Source organism: Apteryx rowi, unplaced genomic scaffold (genome assembly GCF_003343035.1).
Source record: "Apteryx rowi isolate R43461 unplaced genomic scaffold, aptRow1 scaffold_145, whole genome shotgun sequence".
NCBI lineage: Eukaryota > Metazoa > Chordata > Aves > Apterygiformes > Apterygidae > Apteryx > Apteryx rowi.
In genome coordinates, this window is record NW_020447697.1 from 742,143 (window position 1) to 758,473 (window position 16,331).

The following is a 16,331-nucleotide window of genomic DNA, read 5'->3' on the forward strand; positions in this document are numbered from 1 at the left end:
GGGTCCAACCTGTGTGGTCTGGGACACCGCTGGGGGTCTAAGTCATGGCATGCTCTCATCTCCATCCATTGCGGGTCCAACCTGTGTGGCCTGGGACATCCATTGGGGTCTAAGTCATGGAATGCTCTCGTCTCCGTCCATCCCACACACAGCCTGTTGAGCCATTGGAATGGAGCGAAGTTGGGTTTTTTTTAAGTACCTTTATGATATTCTGTTCCTTTTACAGCAATTTAAAGATGCAGGTACAGGAATGAGTATCTTGCCGGCTGCCAATAATTGCAGAAATGAAAAGCAGACATTATCTCTAGAACAAAATTAAAATTAGGTTTGAATGGTGAGTGGAGTTAATCACAGCCTATTACCTGAGTTGCTGATATGACTCCAAGGAGGCAAAATATCAGTACTAGACATAAAGCTGAGGAAAAAGAGAAGAAATCCTTATTCTTTCTAATATTAATGTTTCATCTCTTTTTACAGTTAGAACTATGCAGATCTGTTTATGTAACACATCAAATTCATATAGCGGAGACTAGTTCTGGCTGCTGTGTTACATTTATTTAAGAATCACTGTCAGATACTGGTGTACAGTTAGCTGCGTTTTGCAGCATGAAAGTCAGCACTTTCAATTTCAATTAGCAACTTATTAGGAAAACAGTGTTTGTTTTTCATAAACATTTGTTGATGGCATTTCAAGAGAATCCAACCCTCAGTGCAAATTCGGTTGAATCATTCAGAAATTGTTTTAGTTAACACTGAATCTTTGGAAGGATGGAAATTTTTGTACAATTCAAGCAAACAGCACCATCCCCCAGGAAGACCATGGGAAAGGAGGAAGAGGGAGGACAAATGCCAGGAGGCGAGGGCTTGTGCTGCTAGCAGAGCCGTGCGGGTGGTTTTGCAGCGGCGCTTCTCGTCTCGCCGAGATTAGCGGCTGAGAGCTGCTCTGTGCTCACGCAGTGCTAGGCAGGTGTTAACCTGATGCATTTTAAGTAATTTTGCATAGATTTATAAAGTTTCTAAGTAGTCAATAATATAAATTTCCATTAAATTAATATTTCGCACTGGTAATCATTTGGCTCCAACTAGTTCCATTAAAAAAAAAAAATTCCGGTTGGCTTTTTCCTGTTCTCCCTGTACGTGACGGTGTTGAACTTTCACGACAGCGTGCGGCGAGGCGGAGGGTCGCAGCCGCCCAACCCTCCCCATCTGCTCCGCTCGCCGTCACGCTTCCCGCGACGGCTGGGAGGGCCAGCGGCGGCGTTTGGCGGAAACCCAGCAAGACTGAGGGCAGTAAAGCGGCTTTGAGACCGCGGAAGGCTTAGCTAGATCCAGATGACAGGCATTTAATTAGCGGGGCTTACAGTGCTGAAAGCACAGGGAGAAAAACAGACGTGAAGTGGTGGTCAGCTCAGGGACCGATATCATTTCTTTGTTAAACCGTGCGTTTTTATGGCAGTAATGAAAGTATGCCCCGGCAGAAGAGGAAATAATTATGCGATGCACAAATTACCATGATTTGCTGAGTATGCTAATAAGAGCGAGCGCCTTACTGCCAGCGCTGTGTTTGATGCCGGTACTGGAGGAGTTCGGTGCTGCTACGTAGCACTGGCTCTGCACCCCGTGCAAGTACCTAGGCTTGTGCACGCGCGTGTGTGTGGTGTGTGCGACACCCACACTAAACAACACCGGGCAATAGAATTATGGGGTGTATGCATAGCTGTGTGCATTACCTAATGTTACCTATAATACATGTGTAAAGCTATACGTGCATGGAAGATCTGAGGAATTTCCAAGCGGTTCAGGTTCTGCTGCTGGTGGGAGCGCTCATGAAGCCTCTTTTCCGGCTTTTCCGGCACGAAGCCAGGGTGGTGCATGGGTTACATGCACAAGCACAGCACCCCGGGATGGTGGATCGGCGCTGGTGCAAAACTGGCGGCAGAAAGGGTCCCTCAGCCCCTGTTCTACGCAAGCATTTCCGTGTTTGTGAAATAGTGCAAACCATTTTCCCTTTTTTTTTTTTTTAATTAAATTCATTTTCCTAAATTACACGTGAACCTTTACTGTTGGGCTGGCTTGCTTTCCTGAAGAGCGCTGGGAGCATCGTGTATGTTCCCGCTGGCGTCGGGCCGTCTCCGAACGCGGGAGCTCTCGCGGACGCTGAGCTTCAGGCTGGCGGAAGCGCTGGCGCTTCCCGCTGGCTCAGGGAGGCAGGTCTGGCCAGTGCTTCAGGAGGAAACGACAGCCTGAAATACTGAATAACAAATATCCGTAGATTAATAGAATGAGCAGGCTCATTTTTGTGCCGGGACGCTTCGTTTTGGGTGCCGGCTGCGGGCGCGTGTTTGTGCGCGTGCGTGCTCATACGCTTCGCGACGGGTGTCCGTTTTAAAGAGCAGCTCTCACTCGCTTTGTAGGTGTTTTTAGAGCCGAGCGTGGACGCGCGACTGTTGTTTGGACGGCGACGCTTCGCGCGCAGGTATTTCGACGCGTGAAAGCGTACGGCTGGAAAGCGTGCCTGGAGGTCCTCGTGGTGGCACGAGTTTTGCCTTAAATCTGTGCCCCGAGCGGCCCTTTCCACTGAGCGGCGGCGGGTGTTTATGGCGACACGTGTCCTGGAAGAGACCTACAGCTTTAAGAGTATATAGTCGTCTCCGAAAGCAGTTCAAAGCTGAGGTTCTGTTAGCCCAGAATTAGGGCAGTAACTCGAGGCTGTGTCCCTGTTAACTCAGATAAGCATTTTTCATTTAATGTAGAGTTAAATGCTAAAAAAAAAAAAATAGAGCAGCTATTTCCAGGGAAATGGGACATCTTTACACGAGGAGAAGTTGCACTCTGACTGGATTTGCCTGTTGTAAGGATTTATAATCCTGTTAAGAGAGATTATGCCTGGTAATTTTATGCACATTACGTCTCCCTCTAAGGCAAAGCTACGGCATTAAACTCTCTTTGCTAAGCATTTCAGATTGGATTTAAACTGCTGTTCCGCATGCCGAAGGCCAAAATTCCATCCACTTCTTTGCCATTACAATGCTGCTGCAATAATCTATTGAAATGTGATTTGCACGTAGGAAGCAACCCTGGAGTAGTCCTCTCGTAGGCAAGACGCTCATTGGCTTCAGTGGGAGCTTTGCCTCCAAGACAAACGCACAAAAGTCCGCACTTGAAACCGTGCTGTTAGTATTTTTGTATTTAAGTTACTGTACGTAGGATATATTTATAGTCAAAATGTCTGAGGAGATATGTACTGTAGTATCACTTAATAAATCCGCAGTGTCTTTCAAAAGGTATTTTTTCTTTTCCTTTCTTTTCCTCTTTTTTTTTCTGTTTGTTTTCAACTAGGACCCCTACTATGGCTGGTGGCCTATTTTCTATTGACAGAAACTACTTTGAAGAGATAGGAACTTACGATGCAGGAATGGATATCTGGGGTGGCGAGAATCTTGAAATGTCTTTTAGGGTAATTGCCGTTTTCCTTCATTTTCTGTCATCCAACACAGTTATGCTGTAACAGTTCCTACGCTGTAGATAGAGCACTTCTGTTTTAGCTATCATGCAAGTTGTGGGTTAATTTAAATTCTCAAGGTGCTTGGGGATGCCTCATTGTAGTATTTTGGTCATTTTTGACTGCATGAAAAATTGCATTACTGTTTGGAAATTTTTACGCTACATTTTGAGGTAATATATATTTTAGTAATATCTTTTTGTATAAAAACAAGGCTTTCCCTGAGAGTTAGGATTTGTATTAACAAATGCTAACTGACATAAATAAGGTATAAATGTGTATAGTATAAAAAATCCAAATGTGTGTTTTAAAAGAAGCTTTCAAATTATATGTTATCATGAATTTGCAAGTTCTAGCTGGAATTTATATTCTTTTTTATATATGAGAGCCAAGCTCTCAGAGGAACTTCACATCCTGCAGAAAAGTGGCTTTATTTCTGTCAGTGATGGGTAATTTGCCTATGACAAGAATAAAATCTCTTTGAGGGAAATGAATTTATTTATTAAACATCCTTTTGGCACAAATGAAAATTGGAAAATTGAGACTTTAATAAGCAAATTATTAGAAAGGATGTTGAAAATGACATAAACATCTCTGATGTATCACTATTTTTGCATGTTAAGTAAGTATGCAAAATAAAACCTGGTATACCCATCTAATTCCTATACAACATTATGGTTATATCCTTCTTTTCTTCTTTTTTTTCTCTTTTGTTTTCAGGGTTGGGGTTGGTGGCCTGTTTTCTATTGACAAAAGCTACCTTGAAGATGTCAAGCAGATATTTCTAGAGGAAATCAACTGAGAATTTGGAAGGATTTTCAGGCCATTTTCTGTAAACTTTACATCATTCGCCTTCCAGTAAAGCAGAAGGGTAGAGATACCTTTTCTGAGTGCTAATGTTTTAAATCAGTGGATTTCCATATTTTTAGATTTATAGACCCCTAAAAGTATGCATTGAATGTATATAGGCCCCCCTGTAGGAGCTCGTTTTTAACTTAAACCTGTTGACATTAGGTTTGTTTTTCATATCTTTAGAAGTGATCCATGAACCAGAGAGGGAATAGCAGTGTTTTAAAGTACTAAATATGTGTGTATCTTAGGTTAAATCTGCATATTAGTGCTGTTCACTTTTCTCTGAGTATCAGAGTAAGGTTTGTGATTTCCAATAAGTGCAGTTCATCGAGTTCACTGAAATTTTAAAGTCAGAGCTGTTGGTGCCCATTAAAGCCTGACGGAGGGAATCTCGAGGCAGTAGGTGGTTGTTGCTTACAGAAGGCCTTTTGCAGCACCAGTTTGGGGCCATTCCTTTGGAAAAGTCCCATGCTCATACTGAAGAGGCTCATATATGTAATGCTCTTTTTGGAAAAATGCTGGGTCTTCATCATAGACATTTTATTCTGTAAAAAAAAATAACCCTAATACAAGGGGACAGACAAAGAGATTTTTATTAAGAGTGCATAATGGAGAATATGGAGACTTATTCTTTATGGGCTCCTATTGGCAGTGACTATATTTTTTTAACAAAGATGCAAACATTGATAATTTTTCAGTCAGGCTCTGTAAATGCAACAAAATAAAATAATTTACATTTCCATGCTATTTTCCCACTCTTGTGCATAATATATTCTTTATGGCTGGAAGCATTTGATTTTCTGCTGACAGCAGCATGTGAGCATGTATTTAGCTTGAAGCATATGCTAATGAAATAGCCCAAATAGGACATTCCTAATGCATACTCTTGCTTGAATAATGCTAATGTGTTTTGGAAACCTTTTCTGAGAAGTTTAGTTACCTGATGGAGTTCTCTTGTCATCATCCTGCTCTGTTTTACTGTGGCTGCTCCAAGCCGCCTAGGAAGTGGCCGAGTATCGTGGTGGCCAGCAGAAGGCTTGAGCACGGTCAGCAGGGACTAGCACGGGCGGCAGTACCGCTTCAGTTACTTATGGCTTTTCGAGGGAATGGCTCGAGGGAAAGGGTTCTTTCGAGGGAAACCCGAGCCGCGGCCCCGTGGGGGCTGCAGCACCCTTCGCCCAGCTCCTCATTCATGCTGGCGGGAGGCTTGGTGTAGTCAGTGGCTCTGCAGAAGCCAGCAGCAAAACACGGCACCTTGCACGGGGGGTTTCACACCTCTGTGTCTGATATGACTTCTCCGGCTCTGTTTCCATATATAACTGCTATAATTGGTGTTTTTCTTTCCCCCCCCCCCCCGGGTGATCACTGCTTGATTCAGTTTGTATTTGGACGCTATCCGGTGCTGAGGCGAGGAAGAGCAACCCGAGGCCAGCGACTGGCTTGATGCGTGTAGATTTGTGAGAATGTTTTCGTGAGATGTGAATTCCAACTTCGCGTTAAAAGTGTCTGTCCAGAATACGTGAGAAGACCAAGATCAATAACAGCAATGTTCTCAGTAGAAAGTATCTGTGCTAAAAGCTGCATTTGCAACAAGCAGCTTTGCAGTTGTTCTTCCTTAACTCATTAAAGCTAGGGTGGGCAGAGGGGGTTGGAAAGCTTATGAATTTTCTGATGAACTCTTTGGGCTTCACATTAGAAAACATCATTTTATGTCTTACTTCAGAAGATTTTCCCACTTAAGCTTCAAGAAACATTACCAGCTTGAAAAGCACGCATCAGACTTAATAAGAGGGCATGGTATCAAGAATAGAAATAAAATGATATGTTTTCAGCACAGGGAGATTACCATGGAAATGGAAAGCATCTATGCTATGCTATTTCTTAGTGTTTAGGGCCTTAGTATTTAAAGAAAACCAAACACAAAGTCAAACATGCTGAGTAAGATTGATCAATAAAATACCCAAGGTTTCACAATTTAAAAATACATCAAATGAAAAAGTTTTTTTAAAATATTTTTTTAAAAATTCACGTTTTTCTATTTAAAAACCCCCCACAGGAATACAGTGCTTCTACAAAGCTTTCATTATTTTTTTATTAGCCCTGCTGAAGCTTACTGATGCTGCTAGCTTTTACCCAGAGCGGCGTAGCAAGCTCACACCTTGCTCAACACCGGGGAACCCAACTGGTGAATCTTCATTGATCAACCAGATCTGACTCTGTAAAAATTTAATACCAATCCCTGTGTCCCTTTGGGGCCTTCCTTTTTTGCCATTGCTATACTTCTAACATGCCCTAGTCATGGAAAAAAATATCGGCTGGAAATTGCATCTTCTGAAACGCCTCTGTTGAGCAACCTTGAGTACTGAATCTAACCAACAGCTGAGTCCTATAAAGTGTTGTGTGTTTAGGTGCAAAGTTCAGATATATTGTTTACTTTCTTTGTAAAGATCTTTCAGTCTCTTTGCATGGAAGGTTCCTCACGTTCAAGGTTGTTCTGCTGAGAAAGATCTCTGCAAATGCTGCTGTCGCCCAGCTCGGTGGACAACCGCAGGAGTCGTTCTCCAGGGTTTTAACCATGCTAGAAAATTACTTTAGGAGAGATTTAAAAGCCTTAAACTTTATAGAATTCTTTAAACATTTTTCACCCTCTGTTAAATTCTCTAAGTGCTTTTTTCCCCCCAATCAGAGAGTTCCCTGAGCGCTTGATGTGGGGAAAGGAGCTCATGTAACTTTGGACAAGGTGTTAAATATCATCTGTCAATCAGAAAAAAAAAGATTGTTCTTTAGAAAAATGGACAAAACAAGGCTAGAGAAAGTCGGTGCGTACTCTAACAAGAATCAGGTGCTGTTTAGTCTTGGTTTTACGGCTGATGCTGGAAGCGTAGACGAGTATGCCAGTGTTTCCCTATGTATTCCCTAGTTAGTCGGCATACTAACGTGCCTTTCGGGGGCTCTGAAATTCGTTTTGACTGCTGTAAGAGCTCAGATAGTAAGTAAGGGACAAAGCTGCTTAATTCATTGATGCAATTTAATGTGGTGTCCTATCTTTAGAAAAACTCATCCTGTCTGTGAAGGACAAGCAAGTTATGCCAGCTCCGTGTTGAGCAGCAGAACGGGCTCTCGTGGCGAGGAGACAAGGCAGAGCCGAAGCGCAGCCGCGTGCTGCGTGGCCCCCGCGGCCGCTGCTGCCGGGGAGGCCGAGTGGTATGGAGGAAGCTTTCCCACATACACACTTATTAATAGCAAATTTCTGGCCTGACTTTATGTGTGGTCTCAATTTTCAGCTGCAAAATTGTAGGTGTAATAGAGCATTTAAAAATGCTTAAGTAAACAGTTTTAGCACAGTCACTGATCTACACGCCTAGAAGACCAGCGCTGTGTGAGGATGGACGTAGCAGTACAACCCAGCGCAACGCTTAGCGAGGCGGGGAAGGCTGCTCGCGCACAAGATTTATTTTCAGAAGTACGTCATGACGTTGAAAATGATTTGGGGTGTTCGTAAGCAGAATTTTGGCTGTATAAATCCCTAACCACCTGCCAAACACTCAGACTGAAAATCTACCTCTGTTTTTCAATACTCTTTAGATGCTTGACTGTATTGACTAAATTTAAGAGCACAGTTTGCTTGCAAATTGTACTCAGAATAGGTTTGTATGCTTAAATTTAAGGCATACCACATTTTCCCCTTTCTTTGGACTGCATTAATTTTTTTTAATATTTAAAATTTTCATGTTTGTATAGAGAAAAATATTCAGTATACACCAGTTCATTTAATTTCGTTATAGAGATCTATTATACTGGTTTTAGAGTTTTCTTTTTTTTTTTTCCTAGATATTACTTGGCTGCATAACAGCCAAGAATTTTAACTAGTGTAACTTTCTGATTGCAGCAATCTTTGGGAATTTTTTACTGTAGCTCTAACCTGTGCCTATACACGTGATAGGTGTTTAATCTAGTAGCACCATCAATATGCACACTCAGAAGAAAAAAAAATTATTTTCTAAAATGAAGTACATAAAATTATTAACATCTAAAACATTTGCTTTTGCTGTTTGTATCTCTTTAACCTAAAATTTTAGTTTTGTTTTAACCTGAAACTTTCAAGAATAGTATATTTCATGTGGAATTAGCTTTCCTTGTTTTGCCATGGAGGGAACTTGCACGGAAATCAAACTCCAAGAGTGAGGCAATAACCAATAATGCAGATGTGCTACTGCTAAAGCTCTGCTTTATAAAGGTTAATTCGTACGGTAGCTGTCTCGACAGATGGGTGCTCGGCCTCGCACCGCCTGTGCCTGCCTTACCCCAGACGTCGCGTACATCGCACAGCGCACGTACCGCGTTTTTATCCAACAGCCGGCTCCAGGTATCCATGGTAACGGCGGCAGAGCGGTGCGGCAGCCCCGTACCCGGGGATGCTGCCCTCAGCCCCGCTGCGAGCGCGCAGGGTAATAGCGGCAGGGTGGCAGCAAGGAGCGGAAAGCGTGGGGAAAAAGTGGGCTCGAACGATGGGGTCTGTTCTGAGTAGGTTAGAAGGACCTAGGAGGGACAAGCTGTGTGCACCAGGTTCCGCTTCTGGATGTAGACGGTTGATAAGTACTGCGGCCACCAAAAATAAGCATGCATCAGCTCTGCTGGAGGTGTGGTTTTTCTACTTGTTTTGGAATTCATAGTAAAGCCTTGGTGTTGTTTTATTTTTACTTCTATACAATTTATTATTATTGTTAACCTTAAAGATTTCCAATTGGCAGGTGCTGAGTTTTGTGGGAACTGACTTTGACTTAGTGTTCAAAAATGATGGAGAGGGAACAGTCTTCCCAGTGGGCTAAGCAAAGCTCTGGTGGAGCTTTACTCAATGAATAGCAAAGGTGGATGAAAATAAGCTGCTAGAATCTGCTGAGCTGGAAGAGCTAATCAATGCAGAGAAGGATTTGAAGCATCTGAATAAGTTGGGGAACTTAAGCAACACTCATGGGATAGTGGTTCAGCAGAGCAGAATGAAAGGTCTTAGAGCAAGGAACCAGCGATGGAGACATCAGCTGTAAGGCAAGAGCTGAGCAGTTCTGGTGGAGGGAAGAACCTTGAGTTTTTAAGGAGGTTTGAATTTTCTGACTCTGAGCATCAGAGCAGAATGGATGAGAGCTGCAAGTCTATTCCTTGGAAAGTGCAGGGGAATAAAAGCTGAGGGTATAGCTCGCAAGTGGGCTGTGGCGATGACTCCTCAAGGATCCCGCAGCCCCGGGGCAGGGCTGGGTGCTCCAGGGTGCCGAGGCTCTGAAGGTAAAGTCCCGCCGTAGACCGTAGACCAAGACCACTGTGGCTTGCTCCCTCCTCCAGCAGGAGCTAGCGTTAACCTGCAGCCCCTTGCAGCGGTTCAGCCTGATGCAGGTGAGGTGATCTAGCACTGCGTGGTTCAGACGCGTATCGTTTAAGAGCCGCGGCTTGTTCTGGGTGACCACGGAATGACTAAAAGCCATGAAAGCGCGGCAGCCGGGCTGAGGCAAACGCAAATATAAGGTGCATCAGGACGAGCAGCGTCTGCGGCGGCAGGCGATGGTGAGACCTTATCTTGGTGGGCTGTTGTGTAGAAGCATGGTCACCTGCATTCAGGAGGGATGTGCTCAAGCTCAAGGAGGGGCAGAGAAGAACTGCCAGGATTTTTTTTTTTCCCCTCAAGTGGAAACTAGCAAAACTTTGGTTGCTTGATTTAATACTGAGGTTTTAAGAATATCTGATTTTTGTGAATTCATTCAGGTGGAAGGAGAAGGGATGAACATCAGGGGAGAAGGGAAGGAATATACCTTCAACCTTAAAAATTATGATGTGACAATAACTTGTTTATGAATAATCCAGTGTGAAAATTAGAGTTAAAGCTTTTTTTTTTAATGAGATACAGCAATCTTGTACCAGAATATTTGCATTCTGTCTGGTTTCAGTCTCCTGATGCTTTTAGTAGCCGTAAGGGCTTCTAAGTGTATTATCATGGGTGGAAGGTCAGTAAATTCGAGCGGTGTTGACGACATTGCTGTCCCGGCACGAGACGCGGGGGTCAGAGCAGAGTCCAGGTACCCGTACCAAAGGGCAGCTCGGCGCACGGATGACGAGAAGCAGCCTTTTCCCCTGGATTTTTGTTCGCTCACTAGCGTAGTCAGTTAGGGTAGCACTAAACCCCGCGTAGCCTGGGGCTGGGGGGGGCTGTCCACGCTGTGCGAAGCGAAGTGCGGTTGTCGCTGCCCTGGGTGTGAGAGCGGCTTCCCCTTGGTGCTAGCGCGGAGCCGCCCGCGACTTCTCCGCTTGGCCCGTACCCGAGGAGGCTCCTTAATTAGCCTGAAAATGGCAGGGAACTCTGAAAGCCACCTCTTGCAACTTATTTTATGTTTCCAGTAGAAAAGAACTTGTAAAAGAGGTATTGTGGTACACAGTATTTTTATTCTCACTCCATATTAAAGTTAATGAAATGATGTGGTTTTAATTTTCCAAGAAAAGATAACTAAGATAACTAGAAGCACTCTAATAAAGCAGTAATTCATAAAATCATTGCCATGTTTAAAAAAATCTAGGCACGTTAGAGAAAAGATAGGATATAATTCCTTGAAAGGATCAAGTAATTTGTTTCTGAAGAAATTTTGCTGGAATAAAAAAAAATACAATGAATCTTAACAGGAAAAAAGACTAGAATGAAATTTAATAGCAGTTTCTGTCCAAAAGCCTTTGTGTGTTACATGGAACAGTCAAAGTGTCAGTAAAAAGCTACTGGCAGATTTTGAATATCTGAATTGAGATACGTTTTCTACAAATACCTGTTTAATATCAAAGTATCAGAGACAAATTCAGTATTCACTGTACTTGCAGTGAAGAGTGATCAGATGTATTACTGTGTTATATCTTGTCTGTATCATGAACAAATCTATACAATTCAATAATCTTTTACAATTTTATGAACTTTTGAAAGTAGTCATTTTACCAGTGAGTATTCAAGAACAATTTTTTTTTAATATTGAAAGGAAAAATCCCTTTCTTCCCAGCAGAATGCAGGTTCATCTGCATTCCTTTGACAAGTGTAATAGCAGATTGTGCCAAGGGCAGACAAAAATGTGCTTTAAAGAGATGTACAGGAACGCACGTTTTAAAAAGTGCTTCTGTGGGTGGAATTTCCTCCCCGCGGGGGTGGTCGGGGGGGGAAGCGGCGGCCGTCTAGGGAACGTTGATCCTGAAGCAGGGACAGAGGGTAGAGCGCATCTGATATCGTTCTGTGCTCTTCTCTGCCCTGTGTGGCGAGTGACTCCCGTGTTGCTTTGCAAGTCCGTGCAGTAATGTATATCTCAAGTTTTAATATCTATTCCCATTTTAGTACAAACGTGTTCCTTGGCATCCATCAACTAGAAGTTTCACCTGAACTGACTGGTTGTCACTGAACTGCAAAGCACAAGATGCTAAACACAAGAATATTTTGATGTTGTCATTGCTTATCCCAACAGAGCACATCAATTAGCATACTAATGAAATTATATAAAAGGGTTTATCCCTAATTAAATAAAATCTGCATTAAGTTACTATGGCAACTGGTATGTGTTTTTCAAGGAGTTCTACTTAAAACACTGTGACAGTATTCAAGTTTAAGATACCAAGTGGTTCTTCTACTGTATTTCTTATTAGTAGGATGTGTTGTATACGTTAGTCCTGCTGTCCACTTAGAAGGAAGACCAAAGCAAAGGGTAGGATGAGCCTAAATAAGGAGCAGGACAGTTGGTGATACCTTTGCTGATGCCAGCAAACGTCAGTGAAGAATGAATCCCAAAGAATTTACGTTATCCGGCAGAACAGCAGAGCTCCATAACCCTGTAGGCATCCCATGGAAACCTTCATTTGTCCCTGTAGTACAAATCAAGACCCAGCTGCCTGTTATGCCTCCGGGTCTGCACACCAGGAGCCTCAGCCTCTCGGCAGCCTTTGTCGCAACTTTAAGTGCAGATCCCTGAATCGGCTGAATCCTTGCACCCGATGTTTGAGTGTAGCAGAGTGTGATTTTCTGCCTGTTTTGCCTAACGAAAGACCGGAGTATTAGGTTTCTCCACAACTTGATTCAGGCTATCTGGTAGTCTGCTTCTGATGGAAATTATCTTCATTGACTCTGCAGGAGCCACTAGAGCAACTAGGGTCTTTCCACTGGTATCTCAAGCATCTAAAGCTCTGTGGGGTGAGCTGAGGCCTACATGCCTAGACCCTTGCCTTAAAATTAATAACATTTTAAATGGATTGCTAGGAGCAAGTGACTTAATTTGTCCTCATTGGCATTTCTAGAAGTAGTCCTGGAAGGGAGGAACTCTTTCTTTAGTACTGTTCAGAGCCTAGAAAGAGAGGAGATTGCAGAACAGCATACGCTGCAGGAGCTGGTGTATATCGTATCAAGATTGCAGTGATCTAACAGAAAAATCTCGCTGTTACTTCATTAAACAACAGGATATTAAAATTTGAGATTATATAATTGCTTATACTAATGCAGTTATACTGAAGACATTGAGCTTCCTTGGAGTGTGCTTTTTGATTCCAATAGTGGTAAGGGAGAATTTGCAACTGGGAGAAGTGCATCAAATTCTCTTCTTTGTGTAAAACTTCTTTTTTAGTAGACCATGCTACTCACCTAGCATATGAACCAGAGGACAAACATTTTGCATTTGTGTTTCACTTCTGTAGTTCTATGATGTTCAAGGTACCTGTGCTGCATTTTCTGCATCTTTCTGTTTCTATTTGTAATATTAACCTAGGTCTGCTGCACCTTGCTCAGAATGGCCATAAACATGATTCTGATTAAAAAAAACACACACAAAAAACCCAGTAAATGTACTTCTCAATTTCTTTAAATATTATGAATTCCTGGAAAATTCAAATACATGGATAGAATTGATATCCTACACTTAACAGTCCATTACAGGATTACATCTTTCTAAGATTGTGGAGGAAGAAGTAGTTTGTGTATGTTTATGTTGTAAGGTCATATAACCAAGTATACCATTCACACAAGCTTTCACACTGTAATTAAAGTCTGTGCTCTTTCATTTACTATCAAGAATTGTACCCTTACTGTTTGCCTTAAACTTTTGCTTGAAATTCCCTGTTGGCTTTTGACCTGGGGAAATAAATCAGGAGATATCTGCTAATCAGCCTATCAGACAGAGTCCTTCCTGCTCTAATCTTTGCGTGTTTTGTTTTTGTCTTTCTCAACATTTTCTGCATATTTTAATTTTAGATTTGGCAGTGTGGCGGCTCCCTTGAGATTGTGACGTGCTCGCACGTTGGCCATGTATTTCGCAAGGCAACACCGTACACTTTCCCTGGTGGCACAGGACACGTCATCAATAAGAACAACAGGAGACTGGCAGAGGTCTGGATGGATGAGTTCAAAGACTTCTTCTATATAATATCCCCAGGTAATAAATTATTTTCTGATCATAATGATATGTAAAGCTGTCTGAAAAAAGGAGAGTGTAAATGTAAGGTACGCATATGTGAGTGTATGGGTGAGTGCCTGTATATGTGCTGTAAGCTGAGACATAGCAGCAAAGGTGCTTCCAAGATTCAAGAGGATGTCCTTCCATGTGTCAAAGCCTTCTATGTTATTTTCCCAAGGTAAAAATACCACTTAAGGCTCCCTCTCTTCTGAAGATCACAAGGGTTTGTTTTTTTTAAGAACATGATTCTCATCGTGTTAGTTTTCAAACAAGTGGGAAAGCTTTTTGCCCTCTATTTAGTCTAAGAAACAATTTGGCCAGATTCTCCCTTTGCTGTCATGCTCTTTGAAGGTCCCTTCAGAAGGTGCTAGTGAGCGGGACAGCAGAAATGCTCTAGGGTGCAGCTTGAACGGCAATGGCCTTTTAGAGCAAAAGAATCCAAGTGCCATGAAGTATCTTTCCCAATTTCTTCTGTCTTGCGTTTGCTAAATATCAGTCCTGAGTAAAAACATTGTGTTTTAAACATCCCGATTTTTCTTCCTTGTGGTGGTTTTCTTTTACGTTTCAGTACAGCACACATAGCACATACAAAAACTGTATGCTTGCATGTGATAAAAGAGATGATATTCCTGATGTTACAACATCGTTAAGGGTTGTGTTGTGGGTAAATATTTTCATGCAGTAACCTATTGTAGAAGTATTAAGACTGGCGATGTTTTTATCTAAAGGCAATTATGTCCTCCAAATGAGAGAGGTAAGTGGAGTAGATGCAATAAATAGGGAGTGGGATATCAAGGTTTTATTAGAGTCTGTGCCGCTGCGAGCTCTGCATCAGAGAAGGATGCGTCCTGCCCAACTTTGTACGCGGCTTCGTACCCACAGCGTTCGCCGTGCACCACGTGGAGCCGTCGCTTGGTTTGTGTGAAGAGTGAAGAAGTTCCATAACATTTTACTTTGACTTTTGTTTTCTCTTTTATTTAGGCATCAGTTTACTTCATGCAGCTCTTAAATAATTCTTCTTCTTTAGAATAATAATAACCACTCTGAAGTCTCTTAGTTGACAGTTTTCATGTTCTTATTTCTGTCGTTTAAAATTCATCTGATCATTTGAAAAATTAGACTTGGAGGAAATCAGTTTTTACCAAATTTAGTGTTTTAAATGAAAACTTTGAAAACTTTTTTTTTCTGGATCAAAGACAAGAATCAAAAACTTTAACTTGTGGCCATGATCAGAAAAAATAAGAGTGTATAACTGCGAGCTGGCTCTCTGGTGAAGACTATTTTGCACCTGTATTTCAAATAGTCTTTTCCTTGGTCATAGCTAGTGTCTTAAAAACAGGCTTTCTGATCTAAACCTTTTCTTTCAATGAATCAGCACCAATAACTTTATTTTATTTAGCTGAAATAAATGAAAAATTAAAGTTAATATACTTTAGAATGCTATTTCCATTTAAAGATTTTTGTAAAAGTTGGAAAACCATTGTGCAGTTGTTTTACTTCCAACAGTTTTACTAATACTTTAAAATTACACAGTAAATAAAAACTAAATTATTTCCATTTAAAAGCTTGAATGTATAAAGGCCTCACATATGAAAGCCAGTTATTTTTCATAGTATTTATTAATTATTACTTAAAATGACTGTGGTAAATGGTGGTCATAGATTATGTAAGCTATTGTCCTTACTTTAGTGTGTGCCCTTGGCTCATCGTCCCTTTCTTCCACCTGTATATTTTCCAACTTAAATTCCATAGCAACGGAACCCGTGAGTGTAAATTTTCACTATCACCAAGGACTAAAATCCAGACCCTGTTATTACCCGCATGAGGTTTGCATCTCATCTCCAGCACAGTTTCCTAGCGTTTTGTCTGAGCTCACTCAGCTTGGAAACCTACTTGTTTCCACCAGCTGTTTTGCTGCTTCAGTTTTCTAGGAGTTCAGGACATTTCCCTCAATAATCGTGTGCCACCGTGTAATCATAAATTGGGTTGTCTGAAGATCCTTGGTTTCTGACTGGGCTGTCGCAAGTATCCTATGGCTGGCATGGTTTGGGCTTATAAAATATTCTGAGGCTGCTCTGGAAAACCCTTACCAAGCCAAAACCTTGAAAAAAAAGTATAAAAAGGCCTATGCTCTGCTAATGGTATATAAAAAAAAAAGATATCTATATATCTATATACACACTAAATAGAGATGTATGTAAAATGTAGATATAGCCAAAAGATGAAAGCAAGAAACAAATGAAAAAAAGAGAAAAAAAAAAAAGAAACAAACCGAGCCCTGTAAATCAGCAGGGTTTCCACAAGGCAGGGTGGAGTGTCCAGAAGTCACCGACATCTTCAGATCCTGTCTGTCTTCTGCTGTCCACGTTTCTTCTGAGTCTTCACGGGAAGGAGATGCTCTTATTCTGCAGGACTAGGTCTGCTATTAAAGCTACTGGTGTTTTATTTCGGAAATTAAAAAACAGTAGCTTCAAGTGTAGAGCAAGATCTGACCTCGTTTCTGCCCCCCTTTCTGTTTGCAGAGGTCA

General features: G+C 41.9%; 1 protein-coding gene across 2 annotated transcripts in view; it reads left to right on the top strand.

Moving 5' to 3' along the window:
• GALNT13 (polypeptide N-acetylgalactosaminyltransferase 13) overlaps window positions 1–16,331 on the top strand; it is a 143,826-nt gene that overhangs the window by 81,109 nt on the left and 46,386 nt on the right. For both annotated transcript variants that reach the window (XM_026058298.1, XM_026058297.1), the window contains exons 6-7: window positions 3,340–3,457; window positions 13,602–13,782. In XM_026058298.1, coding sequence (XP_025914083.1) covers window positions 3,340–3,457; window positions 13,602–13,782 — 299 coding nt within the window. The remainder of the gene's footprint in view (window positions 1–3,339; window positions 3,458–13,601; window positions 13,783–16,331) is intronic.